The 27,569-nt window shown below is 27.0% G+C and overlaps 7 protein-coding genes across 7 annotated transcripts; 3 read left to right on the top strand and 4 right to left on the bottom strand.

Annotated features, from left to right (window-relative positions):
* Positions 1-1,519: 1,519 nt before the first annotated feature.
* Positions 1,520-2,301, top strand: OCT59_026028 (uncharacterized protein; the record flags this gene model as incomplete). Its single annotated transcript, XM_066142889.1, has 7 exons — positions 1,520-1,550; positions 1,622-1,663; positions 1,727-1,795; positions 1,855-1,911; positions 1,994-2,050; positions 2,126-2,194; positions 2,291-2,301. The coding sequence occupies 7 exons, from the start codon at positions 1,520-1,522 to the stop codon at positions 2,299-2,301; spliced, it is 336 nt and encodes a 111-aa protein (XP_065992461.1).
* A 4,705-nt stretch (positions 2,302-7,006) lies between these two features.
* OCT59_026027 (uncharacterized protein) lies at positions 7,007-8,335 on the bottom strand (the record flags this gene model as incomplete). The annotated part of the gene is made up of 1 exon (XM_066142888.1): positions 7,007-8,335. One exon carries the CDS (start codon positions 8,333-8,335, stop codon positions 7,007-7,009), a length of 1,329 nt encoding a protein of 442 aa, XP_065992460.1.
* Positions 8,336-9,831: 1,496 nt separating this feature from the next.
* Positions 9,832-10,224, bottom strand: OCT59_026026 (uncharacterized protein; the record flags this gene model as incomplete). Its single annotated transcript, XM_066142887.1, has 1 exon — positions 9,832-10,224. The coding sequence occupies one exon, from the start codon at positions 10,222-10,224 to the stop codon at positions 9,832-9,834; it is 393 nt and encodes a 130-aa protein (XP_065992459.1).
* A 517-nt stretch (positions 10,225-10,741) lies between these two features.
* On the bottom strand, positions 10,742-11,079 carry OCT59_026025 (uncharacterized protein; the record flags this gene model as incomplete). Its single annotated transcript, XM_066142886.1, has 2 exons — positions 10,742-10,925; positions 10,985-11,079. The coding sequence occupies 2 exons, from the start codon at positions 11,077-11,079 to the stop codon at positions 10,742-10,744; spliced, it is 279 nt and encodes a 92-aa protein (XP_065992458.1).
* A 2,632-nt stretch (positions 11,080-13,711) lies between these two features.
* On the bottom strand, positions 13,712-14,897 carry OCT59_026024 (uncharacterized protein; the record flags this gene model as incomplete). Its single annotated transcript, XM_066142885.1, has 5 exons — positions 13,712-13,715; positions 13,798-13,859; positions 14,079-14,119; positions 14,521-14,556; positions 14,840-14,897. The coding sequence occupies 5 exons, from the start codon at positions 14,895-14,897 to the stop codon at positions 13,712-13,714; spliced, it is 201 nt and encodes a 66-aa protein (XP_065992457.1).
* Positions 14,898-16,472: 1,575 nt separating this feature from the next.
* OCT59_026023 (uncharacterized protein) lies at positions 16,473-17,083 on the top strand (the record flags this gene model as incomplete). Its single annotated transcript, XM_025308460.2, has 1 exon — positions 16,473-17,083. One exon carries the CDS (start codon positions 16,473-16,475, stop codon positions 16,869-16,871), a length of 399 nt encoding a protein of 132 aa, XP_025179859.2. The 3' UTR covers positions 16,872-17,083.
* Positions 17,084-22,376: 5,293 nt separating this feature from the next.
* OCT59_026022 (uncharacterized protein) lies at positions 22,377-23,012 on the top strand. Its single transcript, XM_066142884.1, has 2 exons — positions 22,377-22,393; positions 22,485-23,012. The coding sequence occupies exon 2, from the start codon at positions 22,497-22,499 to the stop codon at positions 22,857-22,859; it is 363 nt and encodes a 120-aa protein (XP_065992456.1). The 5' UTR covers positions 22,377-22,393; positions 22,485-22,496; the 3' UTR covers positions 22,860-23,012.
* Positions 23,013-27,569: the final 4,557 nt, after the last annotated feature.

The raw sequence follows: 27,569 nt of genomic DNA, 5'->3' as shown, positions 1-27,569 counted from the left end.
TATGAATTAGTTTATGCAACAACTAGTAGAGCACATTCGTTAATTGATTATAGTATTCACACTGATATTCACAAACAATATGAATTTCAAAAACAATTTATTCTTGCTGATAAACTTCTTACAGATGATGAAAAAACTTTTGCAATGAAATATATAACTAAATCTTACGACCGAAATAAAATTCTTTTTAATACGGGAACAAAAAGAATTTGTGAAGATTGCAATCAAGAATGTTTAGCTACATCATATTGTGAATATTGTATTCGAAATTATTTAAAAGGAAAATTTTCACATTGGACATCTGGAAATGATGATATTGATAATTTAATACAGAAATGTCAAATGGAACTTTTACTCCAGATATGATAATTGAATGGATTCCATATAGTAATTTACAAAATATTAAATATCTTACAAAAGGTGGATTCTCCGAAATTTATACTGCAGGTTGGATTGGTGGAAATTATGATAAATGGGATTCTAAAAAACAACAATTAAAAAGAGTTGAAAACTTTGTAGTGTACTATGTAGTACTCAAAAAATTAGAAAATGTTGAAAGTGCAAATCAAAGTTGGTTTGAAGAGGTATATATTCTAAATTGTTTATTAAATTAAATAATTTTTGTATTGACAATAAAATTTTTAAATTCTTATAGGCTAAATCACATTTAACTATAAATAATAAATGGACAGTAATTGTCCGATGTTGCGGTTTAACACAAGATATATCAAGTGGAAATTACATGCTTGTAATGGTGAAAATGGATATGGATTTAAGAAAATATTTACAACAAAATAATGAACGACTCACATGGAAAGAAAGAATTAAAATTGCTTTTGAAATAATTAATGCACTTTATTTTATTCATTTTGAAAAAGCAATTCATAGAGATTTGCACTCTGGAAATATATTATTTTCACAATTTAATGATAGATGGCTTATTAGTGATCTTGGATTTTGTGGACCTGCTGATAAATCATCAAAAAGTATATATGGAAATCTTCCTTACATAGCACCCGAAGTTATTAATGGAAAAGGGTATACTTTTGCATCTGATATTTATAGTATTGCGATACTTATGTGGGAAATTTCATCTGGATATTCACCATTTATTGATTATAAGCATGATGATTATAATCTTGCAATGGATATAATTAATGGTATGAGACCGGAAATTATGTCAGATATTCCTTTAGAATATAAAAATTTAATGGTACAATGTTGGGATGCTGATCCATTAAAAAGACTTGATATAAAATTTCTTCGGGATAAAATAAGAGAAATTCATCTATCATATCAAAATATGTCAGATGAATTTTTCCAGTCAAAAGCAGTGAATAATTTTGAAACAAAAACTAGCACAAATTATACAAGCAGCAGATTATTTACGAGCAAAGTTCATCAATTTGAAAATTTACCCGAACCAAAAAATGCAACAGAAGGTATTATTTATTTAAGTTTTTTGTTTATTGATTAAGATATGATGATTGATGAGTTACTAATTTTTTTTTTTATTTAAATGATTATACACATTGTAGAAGAACAAGAAGGTTAGCTTTTTTATTGTTATTTTATTAACTATTATAATAATTTATAACCTATTTTTCTTATTTTTAAATAGCATTTCATAGTAAAACATATGATTTTAATATTCCTGATAATAGTAAGTATTTATTGAGATTTTTATTTGATGAAATAATTATTAAACAGATTTTCGTTTTTTTAGTTGAAGATTTTAATAATTCAAACGATCAGAAGATTAATAAAACATCAAAAATAAATAGTATTTTTAAAGGTAATTTATTTATATATTCAAAATTTTGAAATAATGATACAAATTTATCTCAATTTTAGGTGGTAGTAAAAGGTTATCTAAAGTATTTAAAAGGTTACAAATAAATTCAAATAATGGTAAGTAATATTATTCTAAATTTTAATCGTTTATTAAGAAATATTTGTTATATCTTACTGATTTATTTATTTAAAAATTCAGACATTCAAAATGATCATAAAAAAGAAACAACACAACAAAAGAAAGGATCAGTTAATGGTAAGTAAATTAATTTGCTATAAATTTTCATTTTATTTTTGCAATGTTTAAATTAAAAATTTTGTCCTTTTATAGACGATGACGAAATACATAATAATCCAAACCTTCATTCAGAAGATCAAGATGAATTTGAGATTCCCGATGGTTAGTTTCTTAATATTAATATTGTATAAATAATAATTTAATTGCTAATTTCTATAATTTCTATTATTTATATTTATTTATATATATATTTTTTAGATGGATTTTAAAATAATAATTATAAACAAGCGATATTGAATATTTTAGTTATTTTGAATTATTTAAACACTAAGGCTAGAGTAGTAAATATTTTTTGCGTTCCTTAGTTTGTAAATTAAATAATTTATATATATATACTATATATTATAGCTTACCAATAAATTTAAATCAATATTTTTCAACATGTAAATGAGAAGTTGACGCCTCACCACATTGATTTACGAAATAACTTTTTTATTGATAATAGGTTGTGACGTAATGGAAATTTAATTAATAGAGTCGAAACTATATATGAACTAATTAATATGTCGTTAATCAAATTGTGTTAATTTAAAGCTGTCCTGATTGCTGTGATAAAGTGATAAACAAGTTCAAAGTAACGAAGTATGTTTGGATTATTGTTGTCGTTATTACTTAAAAGCAGTGTTGGGGCTCAAGTTATTATTTAGAGTTGAAGATTTATATTATTTTTGTATACATGAAATCTAATAGCGCAAATTATTTGAATAATAATTCTCTTTTTGCTAAAGGAATGCTTGTTCCTTTAAGTAAGAGGATGTACCTAAAATATATTATCAGTTGGTCATTGTGAAACAATCTACGAGTTAATTTCGACGTGTTAAAAGAATTACTAGTTATACCCAACTTATTTCATAAATCATTAAATTAAAAAGGATTCTAACAAATCTGGGTTAATAGTATAGCTAATAAATATTTTTTATGATAAATTTATATGCAATCAAAAATTTCAAGAATAATTTTTAATGTTGTTCTATTTATATTGTAAATGGGATATCCTGTGACTTTACAAAGAAAAAATCGGTTTAAAAATATTGAATAATATTTATGATAACTTCTGCAACCTAATAATTCAAAATCAAATATTTCAATATTACATATTTATATTATTATATACCATATTTCTTCATTATATATATAAAAAGTAAATAAATTATCGCTATAAAATTAACAATTATTTTAATATCATCATCATTATTCGAAATTTAAAGAATTATATTTAATATTATTGTTCAATCGATTACTAAAAATATACGGGATTTTAACGCATTTATTCCTAATAACCAAACTATTCTTTATTCTTTCATCCAATATTATTAATTTTAAATTTTAAATTGATATATTTACATTCATATGTAAATAAAATCGACTATTTTTAAGACAAACGTGATTTTCATTTTAAATTAATTAATATAATATGAAAGGAATAATTTTTTTATAAACAAAAAAAAAAATTTTTTGTTTTTAAAAAACATTTTACCAGACTTTTCTGATAAAAAATTAATTTATACATCTTGTTATTGTGAAGAAAATATTTACCATTTATGTAAAGAATTAGATGATATAAAAAATAAATTTGTTGTTTTATATCAAATGAATATCTTACGGTAAAAAAAAAAGAAAATTTTATTTTATTTATTGATTTATTTTTTTTTTAATTGAAAATAAATTAAAATTTATAATAAAAAACTTTTTCAGGTCCCATTATGGAAACAACGTGCATCTAAATATTCAGATGGAATGATAATTTGGGTAAGGGTAATGGAAAAAAATAAATTCTTTTTTTTTTTAAAAGAAAAAATTAAATTTTTAATTAATTTAATTAATTTCACCTCATAATAGGATTATCATGTGATTTTGATAGTTAAGAAAAAGATTCGGAACAAAAGTATTTGAATTTGATATTTTGGATGTCACAAACCATCTCTTTTATTCTAAAAACATTTTTTTAATCAGGATAAATGTTTATGATCTTGACACAACACTTCCATTCCCATGTGATTTTTTCAACTTATACGCAAGAATCATTTAAAGTACTCAATATTCCACAATATAATAGGTAAGTAAATTTTAGAAATATATAATAAAAAGATTCAATTGTTGGTGAATTATCTATATACAGTATTAATTGATTTATCTTTTTATTTATAAAAAAATAATTGAATAAATAAATAATGAATCATATTTTAAATTTTAGCCAATTGTAAAAAGTTATCCCAAATGTTTAAAAATCTACTAGTAAAAGATGGTAAGTAAATAAGCTAATATTATTTATTAATGCAAATATTCATTAAACGTAATTTATTTCAATTAATATAAACAAGAAACAGTGCAACAAACAAAAGGATCAAATGTTAATTTTAATGGTAAGACTGACAATTATACACATTTTAATGGCCATTTTTTCACGCGTTCTCATGTAGTTAAAACACATGATCTGAAAGCATGTGTCATTTATCCAATTAAATTGAGAATACTTGAACAATGTGGCGTAGTCGAACATATCGAATAGGTAATATGAATATATGATTTTATTAAATAAAATTAAAATATCGATAACAAATAATTATTGAAGTAGATAGGCACTTTCATTTAAACAAAGTATCAATATACCGAAAAATCAAGTTAACTAAAGGAAAGCAAAATACTTCAAAAAGAGCTGAACGATAATATCAATAGCGTATCAATTAATAGATTTTTCGAAGATTTTAATAAACCAAATAGCTAAATGTTTGAAGGTAAATTTTTTTAAATTCTTTTTCTTTTCAAAAAAAAGTAATAGGAATTACTTATTAAAACTATGTAAGGTAGAATCAATACATGGAATTGTACACTTATCCTCGAAAATCATTACCTACTTTTAGTAATATAATTAATCGTAACACTATTTAACTCTTACTTGAACAGTTTCGTTGTACGATATTAAAAAATTGGGTGAATCGATATTTTACACCTCATTCATTACGCATGTCTCCCATTTAAAATAATTTTAAACAATTCTTTTATATGAGCAACGCGTGGCTTTTCTTTTGACTTTAACTTGCTGAGTGTGTAACTCAGGGTGTGAAAATTAAATATGTACATAAACTTTAATGTAGTTAGTATAAACTTTTTCTTCCATTAATATATTTTATCAATCTTTAGTCGAATATCTAATAAAACAGGAGAGAAACTGATCTTTAATAATACGTTAGAAAAGCACATTCTGAATTTACAATAATTACGTAAAAACTCGTTACGGGAATTAGAAGTTGTAAATAAATTATATTAATATATCATATATACTTTTGTACTAATTATATATTTCTAAAATCCAAAATTTTGAATATATTCTCAACATTATATGGTAGGATTCTGTGCATGTTATAACAATAATTACTGGAACGTGTCACTCCGTATCATCGAAAATATATTTGTCATATTTGTCCTACTCGGAATGCACTTGTTACAAAAATTCCTTCGTTGTCAATTGGCATATTGAATTGTTTTACATATTATGATGGTATTGACCTGCGGCGGAAAATATAACATTAAATAGTATGGAAATATGGACTTTCCTTCATGACATGTTCGAAAGTCTTGATGATACTTCTCTTTATAGAACTCCTTTTATTTTAATTAACGTGATAACACTATCGAATAAATTACCTTCAATATTGGCATTCAAATTTGCATTTGATAAAATAATTTAATAAACGAATTAAAGGGATTTATTATTTTTTACTTATTATATTTTTTTTTTAAAAAAAAAGAAAATTTGTCAAAATTCACAATAATACAGTATATATATCAAAGATTGTAATTAATCCTACGTATTTACGTAATAAACTCGCCACACGCGATATAATTATTCCTTTTTGGAAATTTATACGAAATTATGAATTTACAAGTAATATTTAATACCATTTATGATTATAATTATTTTGTAGTTCCTATAAATAAACATTTTATTACGCACCCAAAGTATCACTTTTATAATAAATAAATAAGTCTTGGCAAATTCCTCAAAAAAAAAAAAAAATTAATTTTCGTAGCATTTTATTTGTTTTTTTTTTTATCATAATTCTCTGGTTATTTGCCTATGGATTACCGGTTATCAAGATCATTATTTCACCATTTTAGAATTGTGATGATATATGGAACAACGCGTTAGGTATATCCCATATGCAATGTAAATAGCTTAAAATCTCAAAACTAGTCAATAATTATATTCTTATACGTCATTTATAAACGTGCTTGAAAAATAATCATTGAAAAATCTGATCTCAAAGTTAAAGGAATTTATTAAATATTTATGAGGATTTCTTACATCAACAGAAAATTATATAAAAGGAAATTCTGTGTTATTGCATAAGTATCACGTGGCAAATGTACAAAGTTTTAACCTAACAAAGTTTGTTGATATTATTAAAAGATAGGGCATGTGAGCCAGAAAGGAAGAGGGTTAGAATAAAGGGTTATCGTCCAAAAAAATAATTAGCCGTAATTATCATAGACGCCATGTATCACGGACGCAGTCCCGAGCTCTGTATTTATTTATTTATTTTGATTTATTTATTTATTTATTTTATTACTAAAAGAGTGTTAAAACCCAGGCTATTACAAATAGAAGAAAAAAAGAGTTCGAAAATACTTAAAGCTAATATATGTGTATAGACCTTTGTTCGTCATCCCCTACGGGACCCCACTCTTCGATCTGTACTCTTTGATAAAGTAGGACTACGCTAAAATATCAAATCAATCATTAAAAAAAAACGATCCGTATTTTTCTTTCAACCCGAAGGTCGCCAACCGTAAATACTGTCATGGTTGGATTGATTCACACTATTCTAAATTGTTTGTTTGTTAAAATCACCTGGTACAAATGTGTACAATATATTTATAAGAAAAGAAACTATATAAAAGGGTATTTTTGACTCAAAAAAGGTACTTGGCGTGTAAACTACGTAAATTATTGAACATTGAAGGACCTGCTCCTGGTGAGTCATCCGCTTCTGCAGGTGGGTTTAACCTTCGTTTGTATCTATTCTCTTGACTTGTGAAGAAATTATTAGGAACCATCGTAGGATTACGTTTATTAGGGCGTCGTTCAAGTTCCTTGGTATTATCGGAAAGTTCTGATTCTAGTACATATCTTTTACCATAAGTATCGGCTTTATAGCGTTCGTTAAATTCCTTGAGTTCATGATCGATATAGGCACGGTGATCCCTGTCAGATCCAAATTGTCGTAAATCAGACGTGAAATGTTTCATCTTAAAATCAAATTCTTCAGACTTGTTAAAAAGTCGATTAATTTCTCTAGTACGATCTATATGTCGTAAATATGTTGTCCCAAAATTTTTCTTGATGTGTATACTAGATTCTTCCTTGTCACGTTCGATTTTAGCGATGCGATCATGTTCGGCAGCTTGTTCTGCATAATATTCATATTGAGTTACTTGACCTGTAAGAATAGGTATCGGTATAGTACCTGATTGATGTAGATTGTGCATATAAGTGAACCATTCTCTTGATCCTGGAATAATAAAATTCCCAGTATTGTCATAGATCGGATCTTTAGGTATAATATTCCTATATTTGTGCGGAATGAACATATCAGGGAATGGACGATATGGTGCAACTGTATGATAGACTTCCTGTGAGTGCGGATTCGTAAACGTCATACTTGATATTAACTTTTTTTCCTTATCCTCTCGATCAATACGGTAAGGAGTAACAAAACCATAGTTTGGGTAGTCTAAACCATGAGTATATATCAAATGTTTGATCGGTTTGTTAATATATTGTGATGGAAGAAATAAGAATCTGTAGCGTCGTGCTGTGTTTAATTGATGACGTGTAGTATTACGTCGATTATGTTCAGGTTTGTTGAAGATACGTTTACAAAGGCGCGCAAACCGGGTTTCTTGTCGTTTTTTTGTTTTGTCATTATCACTATATTTAGGTGAGAAGTTATCTAAACGTTTCCTATACATATGTGTATTATTATGTTTAAGTACTGAACTAACATTACGAGCATGATAGGAAGAATCATAGGAAATGCCCAATCTATTTGAATAAATTTTCTTCTTTACTCGATTATTCCATCGTTGATGTAACAAGTTTCCATGTGATTGTTTAGAGTTTACTACACCACTAGCATTGATTATTCTAGTATCATTATTATCAATTCGAATATTGTGATATAAATTTGATTTGAAGAACGTGTGTTGATGCATAACACATGCTCGTCTACACTTTGACATAACAAAAGGTGCAGGAACCGCACAACTACTTGGACGTGGACCTATGCCAGGAGTGGGTGATAAATGATGACAGGGAATATATAATCCTAAATAAAAACGATATTTCTTATATGTAAAATTAAAAAAAGTACGAGTATGAATATTTCGTGACGTGTGAGAATTAGCACGTGATCGGATGATATCTTTTCGAGCCAATAATTTATCTCGAATAAAATTAAAATATTTTTGTTGAATACGTCGTGGAATTACTCTTTGTGAGGAAAAAAAATGCGTGAGCATACAGCTAATTCTGTATTTGTCATTCGGCGTTGTGCTTGTGTTATAATAACTAATTGGAGAACTTTTCACATGGTAATCATTTGTGTGAATCGTTAAATTAATTTCATTGGTGTCAAGGGGAAGATCATTTAACTCAAAAAAGTAACATCTTGATCGTCTGATTTCATAGATCTTGTTATATCCTGCCCGATTCGGGTTAGTCACGTGAAATTTTGAAAAAAAAATTTTCAAAGGTTTTTTATTCTCAAGCGTCTTGGAAGGAATTTTGCGAAGGCTGTTAGTCGAGTACGGGGGTATGTATTTAGGAGTAGAAGTCGGAAATGTATTATGTCGTATGTTATTATCACTTTTGTTGTGGTTGATAGGTGTAGAGACTGTATTGCTATTTGTAAAATGTGGGTACGAAATGGGGACGTCAAAGTCTATGTGTATAAAGTTAGAAGAGGTCATATTCTATATTTATATAATGTATATATTGAACAAAAAACCTCGCCTTATGCCCGAGGCGCCCTCTCAGGGCCTCTATCCCTTTAGTTTTCAACAGAAAACTGAAAAAATAACCAAAGCAAAATTGCTATATTTACTGCGGAAAATTAATAAAACGTAAAAAAGGGGAAAGAGTTTTCTTTATTTATTTTGATAAAAATTTTTTCTTGGCAAAAGTAATAATTGTTCACGAACATGTGATTTTTGATCACGGTTACACCTATGCGAATACATGTTCGATCTGCTTATTTTCCTGAATGAATGAAAGGATCCATAAGTTCTTCCTTGACATGTGACAGTTGTGACACACAATGTATGTAATCCACATTATTTGTTCCACGTTCAACAAATATTCATAGAAAATTTCTAGAGCCCGAACTTGACCACCAAAGTCACTAATGCAACGACGAAAAGTACCGCTCTAGATGTGATCTAGATCATGATTACGTTCAGAACGGGCAACAAAATTCGCTAATTTTCCGAACCTCCTGATCCTGAAGAAGGTGAATTGGTATATAACGGTATTTTTATTCTCTGACATTTCTTCAAGAGACCTTGAATTGTTCCAGCAAAGATCGGCACATAGAATATTCTGGAACCAGGCAACTTAATCCATCAACAGCACGCACAATTTCACGAACTGGATTGTTATGACCCTCTTATTGTGCAAAATGTTTAATTCATCAATTCCAAGGATGACAAGTTTAATAAAACTATTTTCATCCTTATCACTATTTATAACATCTTTGAGAACAATATATTGAGTACATTTCAATTTTGAGCTTTTTTACCGAACTACACTTCTCCAAGAATTCTCCATAGCCTAAAGTTCCGGAGATAAAATTTTCGTAGAGTATTTGCAACACAACCGATATTTGTCCTATAGATGTATCTTCCTCTGATGCTGGAGTACCGTTACCAAAGGTAACATTTATAGCATACATCCTATATTTGATCCTATCCAAGAGTTCATCGTCATTCGTATAATTTTCAGCATGCTCGCGTAATAAAGTTGGAATTTCTTGGAGGAATCGGCTCTTTCTAGTTCCTGGTCCATTTGCCAATAGAGAGATAGGGTGGATGTTTCGAACTTTCTTCTTACGGTTTTCAAATCTTTGGCACATCCCTTCAACCCTTCCCGTGCTCCATTACCATTAAATAATACTCTCATTGTTTCGTCTCTACCCTGTAAAGGAAACTTAGCACCATACGAATCCACTAATTGATAATATACATAAATTAGCAATCAGAAACAGAGGAGGCGACAACAGGTTGAAAACAAAAATATATCTTGGGTGTCGCGATTTCACTGGAACGCTTCAAAATTTTCATCCAGTTGTAAACTGAATCAGAATTACTCCAATCAGCATATATATGTGTGAATAGTGGCGGGTTAGGATACGTAACTAAAACCAACACTTAAGTAATTTAACTGCGGATACTGTACCTCGTGGAACGCCTTGCTGGAAGGGACCTCTTTAACGAGAAAAAAAGAGATCAAGACCAAATCGATATTTTGTTACTGCAAATTTCTTGTTCAAGAGTTAAAACGTTGGGAGATACTTACAGTGGCGACAATGACGGGGTTGATGGTGGCGATCTCTGCGAATTCATCATCTTCTTTATCTTGACTATCATCTTTCAATTCTTTAAAATATCTTCTAAACAGTGAATTAAATTCCATTTCTTCCCATTAAGTTCATTTTTAACATCGTCTTCAGTAGAAATATTTCGATCTTTAATATCACTCATCTTGACGTTATTCGTTTTCCAAAGAATCATATTGTCGGAATTAGCAACTTTTTTCTCTCTACAAAGATGATCCCTGAGAAGTAAACTGTTAATTTGGTTAAGAAGATTTTTTGTTGAACAAACTTGACGAACTTTCCAACTTCATCTTTGAAAATGGCAAGCGGAAATAAAATGTTATTGTTTCCTAGAAGTAAACAATTGTACGACTTTTCCATTTCGATTACCATATTGCTATAAAAGTGATAAAGTATTTAAGAGAAAGTTTAAGCGAACTTACAGTATAATAAAGTTTGAAGGTATATATATTTTATATACTTTTCTGAATACATCGTGAACTTTTGGTGGCTTATTATGACATAATACAGCAAAAAAATTAATAAGCATAGTAAAAAAAGTAATTTATCAGTACACGAAAAAAATGATTAGATTTTGATTCTCCAACGAATTCTCAAGGTATATATACTCGAACTCGTTCGCCAAACCCGAAAAATCATAGTGCAGGCAAGAATTTACAATTAGTGTCAGCGCCACTAGTAAGCATGTGACATTTATCCAATTAAATTGAGGAACAATATGGCGTAGTTGATTATTTTATTAAATAAAATAAAATATTTGATAACAAATAATTACTGAAGTAAAAGGCGTACTTTTATTTGATCAAAGCACTGTTATGATGCCAAAAAATCAAAAAATTACAAATTGCAAGCAAACCACAAAAAAATTATAATGTACCGTAAATTTTTATACATATCAAATAAATTGATTTTTTTGCTTTTTGATTGGATAATAAATCAAATAACCAATGTTTGAAGGTAATTTATTTTAAAAAATATAAATTCTTTTTAATTGAATATTTAAAGTAATAAAATAAACAAGTATTTAATATATTAGACCACAGCTTGTCAAGCATTTAACGAGCTACGAATAAATTCAATGAATGGCAAGTAACTTAATGTGTATTATTATTACAAGAATTTTTTTTATCTAAAATTATTTTAAATAGTTGTAATAATGATAAAACGCATACAGTATATATATATATATAATATATTATTCATCTTACTGTTATTTAGTAGATAAAGATGAAGTACATCACACACAGTGAAATTCAATAAACTGGATCTATCGGTTCCACTCACTAAAAATATCCAGTTTATCGGGATCTGGTATAGCGAAAAATTTTTGATGTATTGAAAATCTGTTATACTGAATTTTTAAAAATTTTTTCATGATAATAAAACTAATATATACTAATTTTAATTTTTTCATCTTAGTTTTAAGTCACAGAGGTCATGAAAATGAATATAAAATATTAATTGATCCCTACCCAGGTTTTATTTTAATCACGCAATATTTATTAAAATCGTGGTCAGTTATTTCGTACCAGCCCTAATTGAATATATAAGTAATATATAACTCCAGCCAGAATTAAATTTTAGGATTCTGGCCAAAATTAAGATTTACCGCATCACGTTACTTAAAATTTTATTGGTTAATGATCACGTGCTACGATATCGAGTGATTTGGTTCCAGCAAAAAAATCGAGACGTTTCGCCGAAGCCATTTCGCTGAAAATGATAGAAATGATATCGATTATCACTTTTATAAAAATATTAATCGCGCAATGAAAATAAAAAATTTTTTATTTATTTATTAAATTACATCAGGAACCTTAATAAAAAAAATACATAAAGACTATTGGATAAAACAAAAGGTTATCATTAATAGTTAAAAATTAAGCCGTGAAATCATTAATAATGAATGTTACGTGAATTTACTAGCGAAATAATATTAAAATAATACACAGTGAAATTCGATAAACCGGATCTTCGATAAACCGGATTTGGGCCTAAACCGGACTTTTTTGCTGGAACCAAATCACGTATATTAAATAGGTTCGATATACCGGAGTTTACTAGTAAAAGCTCGATATTCGCTATTACGGACCAATTTTCTAACCAGCTATAGTAAAAAATGATTCGATAAACCGGATCACGTGATTATCAACCAATAAAATTTAAGTAACGTGATGCGGTAAATCTTAATTTTGGCCGGAATTATAAAAATCTTAATTCCGGCTGAAGTTTTGTATTACTTATATATTTAATTAAAATATTTTATATTCATTTTCATGACCTCTATGACTTAAAACTAAGATGAAAAATTTAATTATAGTGTATATTAATTTTATTAGCATTAAAATTTTTTAAAAATTCTGTATAATAGATTTTCAATATATCGAAATTTTTTCGCTAAACCGGATATCCCGATAAACCGGATATTTTTAGTGGAACCGACAGATCCGGTTTATCGAATTTCACTGTGTATACAGATTTAGTTTATTTTATTTTTACGCAGTTTAATTTTGTATGTATTTTTTTTATTTTAGTATATACTGTAGTTTATTTGGTATAGAACTGGAAGATTAGCTATGATCGAAAGTGGTTTAATAGGTGTAAATAATTGTATGATATTTAGCATAAAAACAATAACTGATAAAATAAACAAATGTAATAAATAATGTCCATTCGGCGAAAACGTCCCTTCGGCGAAATGTCTTGATACCCAGAAGTTAGGATGATTATTATTTCACCTTTTTTCATCATAATAATACTATAATAATAGTATTCTTTAAGATTACTGTTTCACATAATATTACCCAGAGCAGTTTCATTTTTAAGAACATATCCATTCATGTTACTATGGTTTTTTATCGAATTTACGTCGCTTCAAACCAATATACTGTACTTGATAATATTTAACAAGCAAAGCACACTTGATCATTAATTCCCACAACATCCTATCGTCCGAGTGATGCACCAAAAAGATCATATGATTCTTCCCACTTTTTATTATTAATCACCTAATAAAAAATAAATTGGGTATATTTTAACACGTGATATACTATAAATGGCGTGCAAAATTTAAATTTTCTTTATTTATACCCAACAAAATAATTATGTTGCCCTCTTAAACAATTCAGGAACGTTGATACGTCTAATTCAAGCTAAAATTTTCAATGTTTCTTTTTCATAAAATAACTAAATAAGAACAATAAAGTAAAATTTAAAAAGTAAAAACGAGAACCTCAACAACAAAACAAAATTACAAAGTTTTGAATGATTAGATATTCGCTGACTTCACTCAAAAAAATTATTAATTAATAATATATAAAATTTTATTACGCACAAAGTAAGGTAATTTAAGTAATGAAGGAAATCTTCACCTTCCCTATTCTATTATTGATGAAATAATTGATAGGACGTTCTATGGTAAAAATTAAGGTATGATTAATTAATTAAACTCAATTAGTTATTGAAATAATTAAGCTTCAAAAGAAAATAAATGTCCACCTCGTTCCTTAATTTCCCTTATTAACTAACCAACATTAAATATCCAAATAGAAATACAGTAAAAGATTTAATAAATATTTCTTTATTCATCTCACTAACCTCTCTTTTGTATTAATTTGTTGATTGTCATCGCTGTCGCATACCCTATAATTATACTAAAATTCTCAATTCTTAACATTCTTAAATAAATGACTGCGATTCTTCATAAACTACTTTCACGTAGATGCTGAAGCATTGAACTTGGTGCCCACTTATGCTGCTTGTGCTACTTTGAATCGCTATCTCTATTATTCAAATTTTTGTTTAATATATTACCTTGTGGACTTCTATTGATTTCTGTTAGGAATTTGACTATAGTTGATAATTTTAAATTTTTGATTTCTTTCGTGCATATCGCTTCGCAAATTTCATAAGTTTCCTCTTCTTATGAACTCGATTCTTTATAGCCGCACGGAATTCATCTAAATCGATCCCTTTTCTGTTACGAGACGGTAACAAATAAAAGCAAACAACTTTTTTTCCATCAACAATATCTTATCTTTTCGTCCAAACAACTTAAATATTATTCGGATTAAGTTTCATTGAACTTACAGTTTCAATAATTCATTATATGAACAAGAACTTGGACATGTACAGAACATAGAAAGTGAAATGGACGACTTCATAAGAATTCTATTGAGGTAGCACACCATAGTCGGCTACCAATATAGTGAATAATACACGAATACTGTATAATTATTTTTAATGAAGATGTTATATATTGATATATCTTTGAATAAATAAAAATTTCTCTTTATTTTCGAAAATTTAATACAAACGAAAGAAATAAAAAGAATTTGCTAATATTTTTTTAAAAAAAAAATGAGATAAGGAAACGTTTAAAGTAAAATTTCAAATATAACCTATAATATATTGCACAAAAGACTTGTTCAATAAAACTATTAGACGCGTTAAAAATATAAAGAATGTACTGATAATTCTCTATTACAATTAAAAAATCAAAGTAGAGAAATATCCAATGAAAACTTAAAATAAACTTTCACATTTGATGGAAGAATCGTTTTTGTTAAGGGATTGATACGTCAAGTTAACTCATTTTTCTTATTTTACATCATTTAAAATAGTGGTTAATTATTTTATTATTATTTATTATTATATTATTACAAAGTAGTCAATTTTTTTTCCTATAATCGGATGGTGCTTTCAATGAACAATGTAAAATTTCAGCATTCTTTTCTGTGTCGGGAATAAAGTTTTCATATAATAATATTTAATTTTTCCTTTTTATTAGCTTAGTCATCAAGGGATAATATTTGCTTCTAAAAAAGCTTCCTGATCTTTATCAGGTATGAAATATGATTCTGCATGTGAAGATAAATTATTTTCTCGTGCACAACTTTAGTAGAAATGATACACAAACTATAAAAATGAATTATTACTTTATTTATTAATATCCATTTTCAATTAACTCGGTGTACCAACAATGATTTATTATTATTATTATTATTAATTTTCAATTTTATCAATAATCGCTAAATAAATATTTCATATAATAGGCGTTTTTCATTGTATATGTAATGTTTTAGCAATTGCCAGAGTCATAGATTTGATGATTACGTATATCACATGATAGTTTCTCATTTAAAATAAGCTAAGAAATGAATTATCGGCAAAAGTATGACATAACCCAATTCCAGGAGTTAATCGCAAAATAGATATATGAAAAAATCCGAATTTCAAAGAAATCATTGTAAAAAAAAAAACTTTTGAACAATATTTTTTAAAAATGTTTCGTGAATATGTACAATATTATACTTGGATACGTACTATAACACAATACTTATCAAATGGGTGAAATAAATAGCTTCATGTTCTTGATTTCTTTATTTATTAATACCCGTCTTTAAATTAATTCAATTGGCTCGCGTTTTGGGTGTATTACTCGCATTTTTTTTATTTATTGTTTAGTTTAATTAATTTATTATTATTATTATATCAATTATTATAATAAATTCTTTCACATTACGTGACTTTTACAATAGATGGCGTTTTTTTTTATTGTGATTCATTCTAATTACAAATCGCTTAATAAAGCTTTTCCTTATTTTTCTCTTCTCTTCTAATTCATTTTCAGCTAAATTTTACAAGGTTAATTTTATTTTTCGTATTAACAAATGTCTCTAATTAATAAAACGTAATCAATGTTAACAAGAAATTATGTATTCTTTACATAGTTAATATCTTTGTATTTTTTTGTTATAGTTATCATGTCAATACAAGTTACACGTGTAGGAAACCAAAACGAATTTAATATTACCTTGCCTCCTGTTATTACTTTCACAAGAGACCTTGAGAACGAAAATTGTAAAGAGTTTAATGCTATAATTGTCGGTTTGATCGAGATTAAAGGACAGGCGTTTAAAATTCCATCATCAATTGAAATAACGAGCGCAACAGTTCTTGGAACTGGAACTGATCTTGGATACATAAATCATGGAGACCAGGAACAAGAAATTTCTTTTAATGTGAACGTTCCGAATGTTGGAACTATTAACAACAGTCGCGTTAGACTTTACATGCAGTCTGGAACGATCATACGATTACAATACGATATCCAAATTGGAAACAATATTATTAATGGAGACGAAGTAATATTTAATTTTTAAGATAGTCCTATTTCCGCGTTGATTAAATTCCTTTGAGATACAATCTCAAATTTTAACGCCTATGGTGTGTCGGTTAATTATATTTTTTTTTGATTTCATTTTTTATAGTATACATCATATATTTATTACTATTTATCTTCGACAAAAAGTTGTAACAAATTATTTTTATGTAAAGTCTTATTATAATCGTTAAAAATAAATTTGATCTTATTATTTCTTAAAATATAAGAATGAATTATTATTAATTGACTAAGTTCTGGCAGAATCGACATAAGCAAATTTCTTTAACAAGTCAAGAAAATTTCGCTTAAAAGCAAAGAATAACATGTTAAATTTTCGTCAGTAGAAACTTTCGAAGAATTAACTCGTCTAACCAACACGATCTATGCCTTTAGTTATATCTTGTCGATTAAAAAGAAACTCATTCAATTTGTGACTATTATGACTACTATGGCAAGAATTACTCATTAAATTTTTCTGATAGTCATACAAGGGTATGTACAAACTCTATATTCGAATTTTATTGTTTATTCTTTGATCCTTCGAACGCTCTTTGATTAATCTAAATTAATTAATGGAATTTCTATTTAAATGAAACAGCCATAGGAATTATATCATTTTTTTCATTGTTTGATATTAACAAAGATTGTTCGAATTTGCATCATTAATGAGTATATGAATCAAAGGTAAATTTTTCTATAAATACTTATGTCCCAATGTAACTTATTAAATTATGCAATCAAGATTTAAGAAATAGATAAATCACAAATCTATAAAATGATGGAGGATGAACGCCAATAGCGTCTAGCGTCTTTATACCATTTTCTAGACAAAATTGGTCTTTATATTCGTGAATTTTTCTTTCCCTTATGAATTTCGCTCATAACAATATTTCTGGCTCATGCCAATCATTTCATTATATATCAGATTTTTTCCAATACATAGTTTCAAGATTAATAAATTTCTTAATTGCATTTTTCTAAATTCGTACTTCATTATTTTTTCAGAGCTTCAAATAACCCGATTACAAGAGACCAAAATCCAAATAAATGAAAAGGACGTACTTGTTCATCAACTTTTTACTAAGGCGTAAACAAGCTGGTAGTTTATTTTTTATATATGGCAAATTTTTTGTTTATTTTATTCATGAACAAACATTTCATTTCTAATTAAATTCACATTAATAAATACTTCTTATATTTTAAGTTTGGTTGATGATCGATACCAAACACTACTTAGACAGATCTCTCGCCTAGTAAGATTTACATCTTGTACGCGACCTAACAGGCGCGAAGGAAACCCTTCTCAAAGTACACCTGAATTTATAACATCAACATCAATTTCCTTCTCTTCTGATAAAAGGAATTGCTAAGTGACTATTCACAAAAGAATTATACCGATCAAGCGTAGGTTTTAACTTTAGGTAAATTTCAAATTCGATTAACGTAATCTTGATGATAAAATTTTGTAAAATTTTATTTTTAGAAGAAAAAATCTTTAATTCTATCTATAAATCAAAATTTTGTAGGTTAACAAAATAATGAATAGTTATCATAGTAACAAACGTTATCACAAATCGTGCGTTTATATAATATTCCTTTTTCTCCCGCCGTGAATATGACATGGTTGAAGTGTAAAAAAAAAATATGCTGACGAAGCAAAGTGAGTATTTTTTAATTCACTCATTAGTAAAAAAAAAATAATGATTCTAATAGTTCTTCGATCATTAAATTACCATAGAAATACTTTAAATTCAGCTGATCGTCAATATCAGATGTTCTAGCTAGTTTAGTAAAAAAAAGTTTCCCGGAAAAAATATTAGGCGGATTTATTTTCACATGACTTCGGATACTGATTTCCGGTTGTTATATTTATTATCAAACCTTCGTTAAATTAATCTCTCCTTTTTCTCCTTTTACTATGTATGTCACAATGTTGAACTAACAAAATAAAGCTTACAGAGGTATCATGTTTTTCAAAACTATGAAGAATATCTAAATGAAAAGAGTGTTGCCTTAAATGGCTCGCTCAAAAAATAAAAAAAAACTTGAGTTAGTGAGGATAATTATTAGAAGCCTTTTAATTCCTTTATATAAACCAATGAGTTTATGAAGGAGTAAATGAAGAAGTTAAACATGAATTTTTGTAATGAACTTTCATCCTTTCTTGAGAAAAGATGGATCGTCAAAAATTGAAATTGGTCATCACATTACTACATCTATCTCAGAAGGTGATGAATATTCATGGGTTTATCGGGACAAGAACCAAAAAAAGAGGTAAAATGTAATTTATTTTAATATACGTACGGTAGATGACTTTAATATTATTTTTTACATTACAGGTATAATGAATGGAAGTTATTCGCAAATTGGTTAATGTATTTTTCTTGTAAAATTCTCAAAATCACAAAATAAGCGTTCCATTAACTCAAGATTCAATTGTTGAAAATGATTTTATTATTTAAAGTGATGAAGAGAGAGATACATATGAAGTAGATTTGACTTATTTATATGGAATCTTGGACCAAGTATTTATAATTTTATATATAATGAGAATTTTGTATGTAGCTTTAATTGCTATTAATTTCTAGTTACATCTAAGGCCAAAGAGTTGTTAGAAGAATCACGTAACGAACCAAAGGGCTTTTATGGTTAAAAAATGTTCGTCCGAATTGAAAAAAATGAATATTGACATGGATACTAGAAAATAGAAGAATGATGGCAAAAACGTGGCAAAGTTTAATAATAATATAATGTATTAGGAAAAATAATTAAATTTTATAATTTAATAAAACATTTGAATATATTAAAAAATTGGAATCATAATTATAAATTATTTCTATTGCTTTATTATATGATTTTTATCGAAATACAAAAAAAAATTGCGAATCAAGTGTACGAAGTCACGTGTAATCTTTTCCGCGACGTGAGAATTAACGCAATATTTCGAATGAAAAAAAATCGCGCGCTCAATATATTAAGCTCATGCCGCAATCATGGACTATACGTTCCGGATTAACGTAACCGAAGAAAAGTTTATATATAGCCCAACCAATGCGACCAAATAATCGATTTCATCAATCAATATGTAAACTGAGTTGTCATACTATTAATAACGTGTGTTGTTGAAATGAAGGGTCAACGTTTGATTATTACGTCTCATCATATAAGGAAATATGTTGAGAAGGTTGAAAAATCACGGAATTTAGTTTGCTAAAAGTTCCAATAATTCAGATGTTTAACCCATGGTAAGATCTAAGCATGTCTTTTATAACAAACATATTCTATTTATTAATTATATTAAAGGTTCTTAACCCAACAACTAACGATCGTAAAGGTCTTGATTGGCATTATAACTCTGGAACAAACTAACTTTACAATTGACTAGATTTTTGTTCCATCTCTCAATTCCATGACTTCTTAACACACGATCCATTAAACGATAGTTCATTGTAGCCAAAAAGAATAGAGTAATTTTTTTAAAATGTGATAAAATTTGATCTGGTATGAATATAATAATTAATTTTCTCTTTTATTTAGATGCTGGAGCATCGAACTCAAGTGTTTCGTGTCCCACTTTGGCTCGCTTTCTCTATTACTTAGATTTCAAAATCTTGTAGACTCATGCTAAGAATTAGATAACGGTTGATAATTTTAATTTCTGTCCCTTTTTGAATTCTTTCGTGATTCTATCGCTTCATCAAATCTCACAAGTCTTCTCTTCTTATAAACAAAGTCAATCCAATCCTTAATAATCGTATAGAATTCATCCAATTCTTTATCTGTTATGGACGAGAACATGTAAAGGCAAATGAACTTTATCTTCGGTTCATCAACAGTATCTTTTTCTGTCGTTCAAAATACTCGAATTCATACAGTAAATTCATCAGATGAACAAGAGCTTGGTTATGTACGATACATGGAAAGTGAAATGAACGACTTCATAAGAATTTGATTGAGGTAGCACACCATTATGCACGTATGCAATGATTTTTTATTCTTTTTAATATTGTAAGTAAGAAGTCATATATCGAAATGTTTTCGAGAAAATAAAAATTTTTTCTTTTGAAAATCTTAGTGCAAAATAAAAACTAAAAAGAATTATTGCTAATATGAAAAAAAAGAGAGAGAAAAAGGAAAATTTCAAAAGTAAAATTTGAAATATTATATAACACCTCTTTATGTAATATATTGCGTTAATAAGTCGATTAGACGCGTTAAAATACTGATAATTCTCTATTACAATTAAAAATAAAATAAAATAGTGGAAACTAACGAAAAACATATTAACAAAAGCGATTCGTGCAGCTTTCGTGAAGTTGATTTGCAAATAATAATAAATATTAAATACGACCGTCAACAATAAAATATAGAAATAGTCATATTTATTTCTAGATTAATTCAGGAATTGGTACATAAAAGTAACTCACATTTTAGTGGTTATTTATTTTACTATTATTATTCAAAATTTTCCCTTTTTTGATCAATAATTCTTTTTTTCATGTTATGTGATCTTAAAATTCTATAATAGGAATGGTGCTTTCATTGAACAATGTAAATATTTCAGTATTCTTTAAACTTCGTAATTGTGTTTAATAGTGAATAGACCATTTAACTTTTCTTTTTTGCTATTAGCTTGGTCATCAAGGGATAATATTTGCTTCTAAAAGCTTCCTGAGCTTTATGAAAAATTTTGACAAAATCAGAAAAAAGTTAAATATTGATGTCACATATGGAATATGGTTATGCATGCGATGATAAATTATTTTCTCGTGTACAACTTTGTTGAAATGATTACACAAACTATAAAATTAATTGTTTATCAATTTATAGTGTATTAAGTATTATTGTTAATCTTTCAAATTTTTATTTCTTTTTTGATCACTATTAGCTAAAAAAAATTCTATCTTTAATAATAAAGATGGCGTTTTTAATTGTATACGTAATGTTTTAGCGATTGACAAAGTCAAAAGATATGATGATAGTATCAAATGATAGTTTTTCCCCAAACAATTACGTGTTTCTTCATTTACAATAAAGAAATATCGGCTAAAATATGGCATAATACATTTCCAGGGACCTATTACAAGTTAATCGCGAAATAAGTTATATGAAAAGTCCGAATTTTAGAGAAAGTCATTATAAAATCCTTGGAACAATATTTTAAAAAAGTGATTTTGTACAATATTATACCCGGGTACGGGTACGACGGTATCATAATGGTACAATACTTATCAAATAGTGAAATATCTTCACGATCTTGACTTCTTTATTTATTAATACCCGTCTCTAAATTAATTCAATTGGCACGCGTTTTTATGCATATTTTCTTTATTAATTGTTTAATTTAATTAATTTATGTTACAATTTATTATTAAGATCGATAATTATAATTGCTCTCTTACTTATGTGACTTTTACAATAAAGATGGCGTTTTTTATGTGCTTATTCTAATTATCAATAAATACAGAGCTTTTCCTTAACCTCTTCTGATTCATTATCGCCTGAGATAAATTTTACGAGGTTAATTATTTTCGTATCATATTATGATATGTTTTAATAAATAAAAACGTAATTAATGTTAACAAGAAATTTATGTATTCCCTTTATATAGTCGATATCTATCATGTCGAAAGTATTCAATATTACTATTACACCAACTGACACACCAAAATTAAAAGAACTTGGTGGTGATACTAAAGGATTCACTATCACCATCTTAAATTTAATCGAGTTAAGTGGCAAAGTGTTTCAAGATACGAGATATGAAATGGTTGCAACCGACGTTGTGTCTAAAACCAACCTCGGTAATATTAATGGAAAATTGGATGATACCATCATTCTAAACTTTAATGCACCGAACGCCGCCGGAACCTTTTTAGAAGGTAAAGTCATCTTTTACCTGTGGGAGGAAAAGGCATTATATTTAAAATATGAGCTGAAAGGCATAATTGAAATTAAAGATGAAGTGCAATTATTTTATCTTTGAAGGATTGTTGGATTAATTATATTTTAAGTTTCATTTATACTTCATATATGTATTACTTTTCTGTTAATCTTCAAAAAATTGTATTAAATTATTTTTTTGTAACGTCTAATTTGTTATAAATAAAATTGGTCATATCAGATATTTATTTCTTAAAAATTATTAATTCGTTTGTTACACCTTTAGTTAACAAAGACACATGTTTATATTTCCGGTTTATCAACAACTTTTTAACTTTTATAGACTATTATGACCCAATTTTTCAGGTGCTAGTCATATAAGGTACGTGTTTGAATTTTATTATTCACTTCTGATTCTTCCAACGCTCTTTAATTTCAGTATAGTCAATTGATGCAAGAATCTCTACTTCAAATGAAACGATCATAGGAACTATTACCAGTATACTTCTTTTTTTCACTGTTTGTTATTAACCAAAATTTGTTTGAATTTGCATCATTAACGAAACTGTACCACGAACAAAATCTAGGTAAGGCACTTCTATAAATACTGTCAATGTAATTTTTTATTAATCTTAGATCGTGCAATCAAGATTCAAGAAATCGAGGAAAATCACATATCAGGCTGAACGCGTACCTAATCCTAATAATATTTTCCAGATATAACGGGTTTTATATCTACGAACCTACTCTTTCTTATCAATTTCACCCATAATAGTGTATTTCGAAATTCCTGATTCATGCTCAGCCCACTTCAATCATTTCGCGACCGGTAAAGTAAATTAGATTTCCTCTGTATATAAAGATTAATAAATAAATTTCTTAAATTCCTTTTTTCTAATCTCAATCTTTCATTAATTTATAGAGCTCTAAAAATCAAAGTCCTAATAAATGAACAAAGTAAACCATTTGATAAGCAAAGCGATGTAGTTGATCTTTTTTAGTTAATTTTTCGTTTTATTTATTTATTGATAAATATAAAAATGTTTATTTTATAATATAACTATTTCAATCAATTAATAAAAACTTCATATACTTTTAGGATTGGTATACTTATGATTGAGACGAATGAAGATACCAAACACTACTTAGACAGGGCTCTCCCCTAGTACACCTTGCGTGCGACCTAACAGGTACGAAGTCAACCTTCTCAAAGCACATCTGAATTTATATCAAAAATTTTTTTTTTTCTTCTAATAAGAGACTATATGCAGTTATTATAACGATCAAGCGTAGACTTTAACTGTTAAGTAAAATTATTTGTTAATTCGCTTTTCTTTAAGTGTTTTAAGTGTGAAATTTTATTAAACGAAATTTTGTAAATCACAGATTTAAATTAATCAATCAAAATTTTATTAGGTTATCAAAATAACGAATCGGTTTCATTTCAACATAACCACGTTCCAAACTTCTAATCATGCGTTTATAATATTCCCCTTTTAGTGAAGTGAGTTTTTTTAATTTACTCGTTAGTATGAGAATGATATTGCAAATAGACAAATTTACCATGTGATGAAAAATTCGCATTAATAGTTTTTTTAATCATTTACTTAGAACGGTATAGTGAAATTACCATAGAAACACGTTAAAAAAATCAGTCGATGAAATATCATATGATTTAGCGCAGTTTTGTAGATTAATATTACTTGTATATGTATCATACATTTTTTGAAAAAAAGTCTAGATTAGAAACATAATCTAAAAAATGTATTTATTCTTTCAACTTTGTTAATGTTTGGTGGTATTAATCAAGAAAATTTATCATCATATTCAACAAGCGGCAAAGTATTACCAATTTTTGCTTGAACCAGGTAATGGCTTCAAAAATTGTATTTGTCGTTATAGCCTGTTTAGTTGAATTTATCAATTTTTGAATTAACTTTTTCTTTTTGTATTAGTTCCTATTCATATTGATCATTTGTACTAAAAATAATACTTTATAATAAAAAGGAATGTTATTTAAACGAAAGGATGATATTGATTATATATCTCATTTATAAACGTATATATTATAGATTGTTAAGTAATTATTCATTCTGAATAATTAAATCCGCTTTTATAGGCTGAATAAACGAATCATGAATAGATAAAATCAGTTACGTTATCTTGATTTCATGTGAAAAAAAAATATTATTTTTTTGTTAATAAAATAATTATGACGAAAAAAAAATATGATATATAAATTTATTTCAAAAGAAATTATCATAGAAATATAACAAAAAAAATTTATTGACATAATTTGAAAAAGTTAAATGTAAAAAGCAATAAATAAATCTTTTTTTATAAAACTACAAATCATAAAACTACAAAGTAAACGTTTTTTGATCGACATAAAAACAAGAATTAGCATTACTTTTAAAGATCGACATATAAAGTAAACATATCATTTTTCTTAACGTTCATTTTCTTATGCAAAAAAAAAAAATTTACCTTCAAGGCATAAATCTTGATAACAAAAAACTAATTGTTTCATTGCTGTGATTGCTGCGTTTATGTCACAGTAGTGAAAATTCATAGATTTGGTTTTTTTTTAAAAAAAATTGTTTATTTCAACTTATTTACAAAGTCGTTTTTAACGTTAAATTACAAAATTAAAGTAAATAATAAATAAATAAAAGATTTTTAATATATATAAAAGATAATTGTTATTGCAAAGTAATTTTAAAAACCTTATTTACAATTCATCCCTAAATACCGTAAATAAAATAAATAAATAAAAATTGTTAACGAATTAAAATATTTTTGTCAAAGAATAAAAAATTCTTTAACGTCAGGAATTTCAAATTACCCTAGGATTTAAATTGGGATTATAATATATTTATTATTATTTAAACATTTATTAATTATTGTAACAAAAAATTTAAATAATTATTTTACGTACCATAAGTATCAAAATGATGTTTCTTTATATTTTATTGTAGCATTATTTTTTCGCCATTATAATCATTTTGAGCCATTAATCATGAATAATTATCCGACTACCATTCTTTGAATTTATTTGTAGCCTGTTAATTATATTACCAAATATTCATTATTCATCGGTCGGTAATAAAAAATAATTTTTTTTTCGTATATTACGACGGAAGCAAAATTACTGTACCTTCAAAAGTCTGATTAACTTAATTTGTTGACTAGAAATAAAAAAAAAATCAATTAATTATTGAATAATACACTATATCGTTATCATAAATACTTACTATTATTTGGAATTTCAAAGTCGTACGGTTTACTGTGGAACGCTACGTTAAATTAAAGATATTGTAAAAATTGCTTATAATTAAATTAAAAACAATAAAAGCAGAAATTGTCAATTTATACCTTCTTGCTCTTCTATTGTCATTTAATTAAAAAAGAAAATATTTTATTAAAAGATTTTAACCAAGTATATATAGTTAACAAATACCTTCTGTCGCATTTTTTGGTTCAAATAAATTTTCGAATTGATAAATTTTACTTGTAGACAATAGGCTGTTTGCATAATTTGTTTCTGTTGTCTCAAAATCACTTGTTATAATTATTTCTATATCATCATTTGCTTCAAATTCATTTGTATTTTGATACGATAAATTAATTTCATCTATTTTTTTTAAAATCGTATAAATATCAGGCCTTTTTAATGGATCAGAATCCCAACACTGTTTCATTAAACTTTTATATTCTAAGGGAGTTCCTAATACATTCTTTGGCCTAATACCATTAACAATATTCATTGCAAGGTCATAATTATGTTCATAACCAATAAATGGTCGTTGTCCAGATGAAATTTCCCACATAAGCATTGCAATACTATAAATATCAGATGCTTTCGTAGTCTGTTTTCCAATAATAACTTCAGGCGCTATATAAGGAAGATTTCCATATGTACTTTTTAATGGTTTATTAACGGGTCCACAAAATCCAAGATCACTAATACAAAATCGTTGATTTAATTTTGAATACAATATATTTCCAGAATGTAAGTCTCTATGAATTGCATTTTCCAAATGAATTCTATAAAGTGCATTAATTATGTCACTAGTAATTTGAATTCTTTTTTTCCACGTAAGTTGTTTATGATTTTTTTGTAAATATTTTCTTAAATCAATAGCCATTTCTAACATTACAAGCATATAATTTTCATCTGAAGGATCTTGTGTTATGCCGTAACATTGAACTATCGATGCCCATTTATTGCTTATGGTTAAATGCGATTTCGCCTATAAAAAAAAGTAATATTTTTTTAAATATAAATATTATATGTGCTGTAATTAATTTTAGATCACAAACCTCATCAAACCAATCTTTACTTGAATTTTCAATATTTCCTAATCCCTTAAGTACGATTTCTTGCGTTCCAAATCTCTTTAATTGCTTTTGTTTAGGATTCCATTCGAAATAATGTCCATCAATCCAAATTGCTGTATATATTTCAGAACATCCACCTTTTGTTAGATATTTAATATTTTGAAAGTTTTCATACGGAATCCATTCAACTATCATGTCCGGTCTAAGCGTTTCTATTTGACATTTTCGTATTAAATTATCAATATCATAATTTCCAGATGACCATTTGAAAAATTTGCCTCTAGATAATCTCGAACACAAAATTCACAATATGTTGTAGCTAAACATTCTTGTTTACAATTTTCACAAATTCTTTTTGTTCCTGAATTATAAAGAATTTTGTGTCTATCATAATTTTTATTTAATATTTTTATCGCTTCAGTTTTTTCATCATTTGTAAGAGAATCATCAGTAAGAACTTGTTGTTTTCTAA

This window comes from Rhizophagus irregularis, chromosome 6, assembly GCF_026210795.1.
Source record: "Rhizophagus irregularis chromosome 6, complete sequence".
NCBI lineage: Eukaryota > Fungi > Glomeromycota > Glomeromycetes > Glomerales > Glomeraceae > Rhizophagus > Rhizophagus irregularis.
Note: the sequence above shows the minus strand (reverse complement) of the source record. Positions and strands in the feature narration are given on the sequence as shown.